This window comes from Neolamprologus brichardi, chromosome 23 (genome assembly GCF_056152115.1).
Source record: "Neolamprologus brichardi isolate AB-2024 chromosome 23, ASM5615211v1, whole genome shotgun sequence".
In the NCBI taxonomy this organism is placed as follows: domain Eukaryota; kingdom Metazoa; phylum Chordata; class Actinopteri; order Cichliformes; family Cichlidae; genus Neolamprologus; species Neolamprologus brichardi.
The window spans coordinates 17,786,038-17,788,471 of record NC_142125.1 but is presented as its reverse complement, the minus strand read 5'-3'; the positions used below and the strand labels follow the sequence as shown (position 1 = coordinate 17,788,471).

Below are 2,434 nucleotides of genomic sequence, written 5' to 3'. Positions count from 1 at the left end.
CCACTCCTGCCTGCACACAGCCGTTTCATAACAAAGTCCTATGTACGTAGTTAGAGTGTACTTCTCGAATTCTGTAAAACATTCTTTTCAAAAGGAATACAAGACGGCCTGTTTTAGGATGTAAAAAAAGCCTCATAGCAGTGAAAGTTACCATATGGTTCCCTCACCATTGCTCGTAAAGACAAAAATAACTGCTTAACTGCACATTAATCTTTATTTAATATCTTTATTGACTTGAGACAACTTTTAAATTATGTATAGTCCAGTATTTACTTGACATGTCACACAACTACATTAGGAAAATAACACAAATAACAAGACGTTATGATTTTTCTGGTTTACATTAATCTATCGTCATCGTATAATCTAACAGTATGAAAACATTTCCATCACTATTTCTCACCTTTTCAATGTACTGACTATACTAACTGATATCTTTGTAACATACATCATGAATGAAGGTACGATTATTCTAACTCAAAAACTTTTAACTGGTAGTGTAAAGTGTTTGTCAGGTTCCCATTCTTCTTGGAATTTCTGATTTTGGACTCACTCATAAACCTGAATAACGGTTCATTTTTGTTTAACCCTGTCTGTGGAGTCTGCTTTGGATTATTTCTCCTGTTTACTTTGACACACGTGTATCTAAGTGTCATAAGATGGAAAAGTACAGATATATCAAATTTTTACTTAAGTATGGTACTTAATTCATTTTGGAACAGAGAAAGTTCCTTTTCTGCTGGCAGTTTCTTATGCCGTAGGATGAACTACCGTTCTTCTCGAGGACGCCACAGAGGCCCTCGGTTGGGCATTTTGGGATATCCTGAAATTGCATTTCTTCTCCACCCACCCACAGCCACTCACCAGCCAGGTTACACAGGCCTGTCCACACCTGCCAACAGTAAACAAAGAGAAACAAACAAAGTTACAGTCAGTACAGTTATGAGTCTCTCACCAACACAAACGCATGCAGAAAACTGCCCAACCTCATTAGTGGTAGCCTCTTTTGCGGTCTCTCGTGCAGTGGTGTAGTTATCTGGAGTGATCAGGGAGGCCAGGTCATAGCCGTGGTTCCTGTATGAAGAGGCTGGATCTTCTGTGACCACTCCATCCAGAGACCTGCAGTGTTCTAATGCCTCCTCCCATGTTTTATTCTCCTTCACCAGAATCAGCTTTTCCTCATAACATAGGAAAGCATGTTTTTCATCACACTTCTTGCTTTCCCATTCTCCATTGTCTTTTCTGTTCACACAGTTTTTATTCTCTTTTGGTTCTGCAAGAAGTCGAAGTACAATAGACAAAAAAGACTAGGATGGATTTCAGAGATGTTTTAAAGGTCTATTTTTATCTAGATTCAGTATCAAATCATTTTACCATGATTTTATTTTTGTTTATGTGTCTAACAAACCCTCCTTGCTGAAGTTGCAGCTGAAACAGTTGGTTTGGGACATCATGAAACTCATTACAGTCAAGACTGTGGTAGACAACACTGCTCCACACTGTAAATCTGATCCTTTCTCACCACTCAAATTGTTGAATGCTCAAAATGTCTCAAACTGAATTCAGGTCACAATGCAAATAAGTTTGGTATAATTACCAGTAAGTTTGATCTTGTAACATCTAAGGAGTAAAAAACATAGTATGAAAATTTACCACCACCATGCCATTGTGTGAAGATGGCTATTTCGTCTCCTCTGGACCATTTCCATGGACTTGTTTCATCCTCCCGGGACAAACCGATCCATCCAGAGTACTTTATTAAAGCTTTATTCTCTTCTGCAGTTCTCACTCGGACCAAGTCAGTGTGGTTCTCCCTGCAGTATGCCAGTGCATCTGCCCAGGTATACTCGTAAGGTTTATTATAAAACTTGATGTCCAGCAGATGTCCACACACGGGAAAAAGAATGAGCAGGAGGACAACGTGCTTCGTCATTGTGTTTTTCACAAGAGAAAAGTGGACAAAAAGCCTGCACAGACAGGACACAGAGCAAAAATTTTATAGTGAGGAAGAGCAGCGTCTGCTGTGTCCACATAACGCTCTACTGATGAATGTTGGGAACAATAAACTCTTCATTAAACACAACTAGAGTAAATTGCACAGATATAGGTGCTTGTGTGTTTAAAGAAATTAATAAAACATTTCAAATTTCAAGTGAAATGTCCTATTATTTAAAAAGAAAAGAACACAAAACAATAGAAATACTAATTTAAATGAATTATTGTAATAACATTTACAAAATAAGAGTGCGAGTGAGATCAAACTAAATAGTGAGATAACTTTTGTTTTTTGTTCTTCTTTGGGGGATCATACACTGTGTTTAGTGTCTGATCCCTTTGTCACGATCTTGGGTCATTTGACCCAGCGTATTGAGTTTTAGTTTATTTTGATGTTTAAAGAGCACTAACAGTGTAGACCAGTCTAAATGGATCTTTG

At 37.9% G+C, this 2,434-nt stretch overlaps 1 protein-coding gene across 2 annotated transcripts; it reads right to left on the bottom strand.

Moving 5' to 3' along the window:
* Positions 1–703: 703 nt before the first annotated feature.
* On the bottom strand, positions 704–1,933 carry LOC148096047 (macrophage mannose receptor 1-like). Of its 2 annotated transcripts, none has more exons than XM_087836683.1 (3): positions 1,654–1,933; positions 987–1,273; positions 704–892 (listed from the first exon to the last, which is right to left on the bottom strand). In XM_087836683.1, the coding sequence occupies exons 1-3, from the start codon at positions 1,931–1,933 to the stop codon at positions 704–706; spliced, it is 756 nt and encodes a 251-aa protein (XP_087692809.1). The 2 variants fall into 2 exon arrangements, with proteins under 2 accessions (XP_087692809.1, XP_087692810.1); XM_087836684.1 differs by having other exon boundaries at positions 1,657–1,933.
* Between the last annotated feature and the right edge of the window lie 501 nt (positions 1,934–2,434).